This window comes from Archocentrus centrarchus, chromosome 13 (assembly GCF_007364275.1).
Source record: "Archocentrus centrarchus isolate MPI-CPG fArcCen1 chromosome 13, fArcCen1, whole genome shotgun sequence".
Taxonomy (NCBI): Eukaryota; Metazoa; Chordata; class Actinopteri; order Cichliformes; family Cichlidae; genus Archocentrus; species Archocentrus centrarchus.
The window spans coordinates 15,645,006-15,649,642 of NC_044358.1; the positions used below are offsets into that span (position 1 = coordinate 15,645,006).

At 45.4% G+C, this 4,637-nt stretch overlaps 1 protein-coding gene across 1 annotated transcript; it reads right to left on the reverse strand.

Annotated features, from left to right (window-relative positions):
- Positions 1 to 311: 311 nt before the first annotated feature.
- Positions 312 to 4,096, reverse strand: mlnr (motilin receptor). The gene is made up of 2 exons (XM_030745020.1): positions 3,313 to 4,096; positions 312 to 610 (listed from the first exon to the last, which is right to left on the reverse strand). Exons 1-2 carry the CDS (start codon positions 4,094 to 4,096, stop codon positions 312 to 314), a joined length of 1,083 nt encoding a protein of 360 aa, XP_030600880.1.
- Positions 4,097 to 4,637: the final 541 nt, after the last annotated feature.

Here is a 4,637-nt window from a genome sequence, read left to right on the forward strand (position 1 = left end):
ATGACAGGCAGGAAGACTGCAAGTGGACTGTAAATTGACAAAATCGATAATGCGACATGGCAGACCATCATCATCATCATCATCATCATCATCATCATCATGTGAACAGAACAACACTGAGAAATAAGATATGTGATTTTGCATTGAAGTGCAGAGGAGCACTCCCCCCACCCCAAAGGATGTTCGTTAAGGTCCCAAAGGACCTTAACGAACATCTTCCTGACTCCTAACCCCCCCCCCTCTGAACCCCCCTGCAGATTCTGGTGCAGGTGGCGGTGAAGTCACACAAGCTCATCATGTGCGGACTCCTCTCAGACCCCTGTAAGGCTTTCATTCAGGGTGGAGATGTGATCGATTACTCGGAGCTGTCTCTGGGCTCGTCTGGGCCGCTGGCGCAGCAGGAAGAGCCGCTTGGCCGCGGCCCTGTACTTCCGAGACATCAGGTTGTAGACGACGGGGTTGATGGAGGCGTTAAGGTAGCAGAGCACCATGGAGGCCATGTTGAAGTTCTGGCTCACCATGGCTGTTTCATAGTCATCCACCTGGGCAAAGAGGTTTCTGCCGATGTGGTACGGCAGCCAGCAGATGATGAAGGCCAGCACCACCACCACTGGGAGGGAAAGTTTGGAGAGATAAATTAGTTGGATAAAGGTTACATAAGCAGACAGATATCACCCTGATGTCTGTGCAGTAATTAAAAGCTACAGCCTACAGCTAGCACCACCACAATTCTACACAGTCACTTCCTGTTTTGCATGGATCATGTGGTTAATATGCAGGTAAGCACTGATGACTACTGCCTACAGATTACATCTGCCATAACATTATGGAAGTGCCATCAAGTCTCTGCACATATCCGCGTCCCAAATAATAAAATATAAAATGTTGTTTCAAATGTGCATTCAGTGTTTCTTTAGTGAAAAAGAAATCAAACCAAAAACAAACTGACACATCATCCATTTCAGTATCCAGGCAGGCAGAGATTCAGCATTTATTACTTCACATAATATGTCTGTTTGTTTCCTGAGTCCAGCCACGTACACAAGGGGCATGAAGATATTACCAGGTATAAAATGTGGTTTTTGTTCTTATTTTATTCTGGGTGAACAGACTTCTTAAATATTATCTGCTTCATCGTGTGGGAGGAGTTAGGGTTTTCTTAGTCATTTATGTCTGTTAAATTCACACGTGTGCACAGATATATCAGACTGATGCAGAAGTCTCCTGTGCCAAAAAAAAGTATTACTTTGAAAGATTAAATTGTCTTCATGTTGAGCTCATTCATAACGAGGAGCTGATTAAGAAAATTGTTTTTCAGGATCTTTAAGCATCCTCAGATCTGTGGCCACCCTTGACATTTGTTAATGACCAGCAGCAATTACAGCAAAATCAAAAGAGCTCCTCGCTGCTTCCCTGAAGTGACTGGAGACTGTAATTGGCACCAACAATGAAGTCACGGTTTCACGTAAGCAGCCCAATTAGAGCGCCTACGCGGCAGAAAACACGCCGCTAATCCAGCAAAGACTGAAGTCAGGAACGGTCGGTGAGGTAATCACTGAGTCATCAGTATTGATCAAGAAGGCCTGCAGGAAACAATACTATCAGCTTGTAATGGCGACAGTAAATTTTAGTCCAGTAATAAAAATAGAAATGAATGTGCCTCACGTCTGCCTGAATATTTATTAATTAGCAATGACCTATGAATCCATGAATTGAAGGCATTAATTGTGGATTCACAGTGTGAGTGGATACTGCAGAATAACACTGATCATATTAGACTCCTGAGATGTTGCATGATGACAAATCTAAAACATGACTGCAGTAACATGTAACTTTCCATGCAGGTCTCTGATGACAGCAGTCCAATTTAGGATGCAAATGGCGCTGTGAGCTCCGCGCAGTGTGCGCTCAGCTAATTAACAGCATTTATATCCTAATAGATGCACCATGATTAAACATTTAGTTAATGTGGACGGGCCTGGCCGGGGTCTTTTACTGGAAAACAGAGTTTCCTGCACAGGCTACCAGAGCTGCAAATTAAGCCAAACAGTATTTGCAGTGGCAGGACGTGATTAGCTCCAGAGAAAAGAGAATAATTAACCAGCTGGTATCAACAACAGCACACATGGCGCCAGCGCTCTCTCCATCAAGACAGAAGCAAAGCAACGACTGCTGTAATTTTAAGGTAAGCAGAGAAGGTGAAACAACGTTTAAATCAGTCCACTGAAATGTGTGGCACATAAGCCGGCAGAGCCAGTGCAGGACACCAGAAACCCTCTGCTGTTTGGCCTCAGCAGCGATAAAAAGGGAGGATGACGCTGTAAAGTGACGCGTTTCAGCAGTCAGATCTGCAGCTCCCTCCGCTTGGATTCAGCTGTACGATCAACTGCAACTTAATGAGCTTGTGTCTGCTTTGCCTGCCCCTGTTTTTGGCTTCAGACTATAACTCGTACAGATGGTTTAGGTGCTTTTCATACTTTTTTAATGTATTCCTGATCATGTACATCTGGTGCATTTATTTTGTGTGTTTGTGTTGTGTGGATAAGCAGAAGAAAATGGATGGATGTGTGTATTTGAGTGTCCGCTACTAGTCCGGCAACAAATCCTGGTCCCAGCAGTGTGTGACCAGCATGAGGAGGAGGTGCCAGGCAGCTGTGGCTGTGTGCGGTTCTTCCACATGCTGCTGAGGCACCTGTTTGTTAAATTAATACTTTGTTAACTTGCTAATGTTTCTTGTTTCTTCTGCCTTCAATCAGCCGATGCAATAATCACCAGAATAAGCTGTTTGGCAGGTTTTTCATGGGCGCGATGCAAATACTCGACTTTGCTGCTCAAACCACAAACGTGTTTTCTCTACAAATGTGGCTCCATTTAAGGGGAAGTAAACAGGCTTTCCAGCAGTATAAGATTTACTGACAGGAAGCATCGTTACAACAAAGAAATAATCAAGTTTAGATGTTTCCTCTCGACTCATTTTATCCTGAATAAATAAAAAATAATTTTGTCACTCTTGAATTTAAGCTGTTAGAAATAAAAGCAGAGAAAACAGAGTTACAGGATTGTGGAACACACTAAAATGCTTCTGTGCAAAATCAATGATAGTTATTATTTAAATGTTTATCTGCAGATGGCAAACGTGAGACTGGCTCACAGCACTGGAACAGCTGGTTGTCTAACTCTACAAAATCACTGTGACATTTTTACAACCTGTAAAAACCTGCATGTTCTTTCTGTTCTGTACCTGATTACTGCTGGATATCAACATACAAGACACACGTAACACACTGCATTGATGGAAAGAGTCTTACTTACCCAGGATCTTGACTGTTTGCCTGTGTGACCTTTCTCGGGCCAGCGCACACGGGCCTTGCAGGTCATTTTTGCTTTTCCATAACTTGCACCCGATGGAGCCATAGAGAAAGATGAGGCAGAGCATTGGGCAGAAAAAATATGTGGTGGACACCCAGAGCATGATGTGCAGCTGTCCAGAGCTGATGGCGTAGCTGGTGTGCTTGCACTCCCCTGTGCTGTAGTCTGGGTGTGTTTCGTTGTCATACTCCACCCCTACGAGGAAGAGCGTGGGAGCTGCAGAGACCAGGGCGAAACTCCACAGGGCGAGGATGATACGCTGGACCCTGCGTCTGGTCACCACCACCTTGCTCTTGAGGGGGAAGCTGATGGCCAGATAGCGCTCGATGCTCAGAGCCGTGATGTGAAGGATGGTGGCCGAGGTGCAGCCCTCAAAGATGTAGTGATAGAAGCGGCACACTGCTTCCCCAAAAAGCCAGGGCACATACTTCCACAGGCGGTACAGGTCAAAGGGCAGGCACAGGAAAATGATGAGGTCAGACACCGCCATGCTGGACAGGTAGAGGTTGGTGGTAGTCTTCATGTCCTTGAAGCGCTGGATGATGAGGATGGTCATGGTGTTGCCTGTCACTCCGACAATGAAAATAAGGATGCAGATGACGGTGACAGGGATGAGGGTGGAAGTGGGGAACAGGGAGCCTTCATAGTGGTGGTCATCTATGTTGTACTGGTCCATGGCCTCTGCTCCACCAGCTTGAAGATCCACCTGGGGTCTGGACCAGGGCATGCCAATCTCTTTAGGCGCTGGCACAATAAAGACTGAAATCTGAGAAAAGAAAAATTGCACCTTAAAGGACCAAACAAAAATACACAGACTTCCCACTACTGATGTGAAGACCTTAAAATGCAGTTCTCTGAATATGGGTAAATTATAAATATGTATAAACGTCGTCTGGAAACTCGCTACAGATGATAAAAATGCAGCAGCGACAGTAATGATGGTAACACAAATGCAGACTGATTTTAAAGTGTTGCACTACAATTCAATGAAGCAATATGCAAACCCACTTGTACAATCCACTAAACCCTAAAAGCAAACTTAAGGGTGCACAATAAATTTATGCTGGTGACCTCACCTTGAAGACTGAGCTCGATCTTTGAGTTCACATGTCTGCAGTCCCTGTTGTGGAGAACAGCAGCGGCGAGAGGCTCACGTTTGAAGTGGCAGAGCCCGTCCTGGTGCTCGATATCTAGTTGAGCTGTGGTGAGAGATGAAAAGAGGAGCGCCTCCTCCACGGCACCCTGAGGAGTCCAGGAGCAACAGCGTG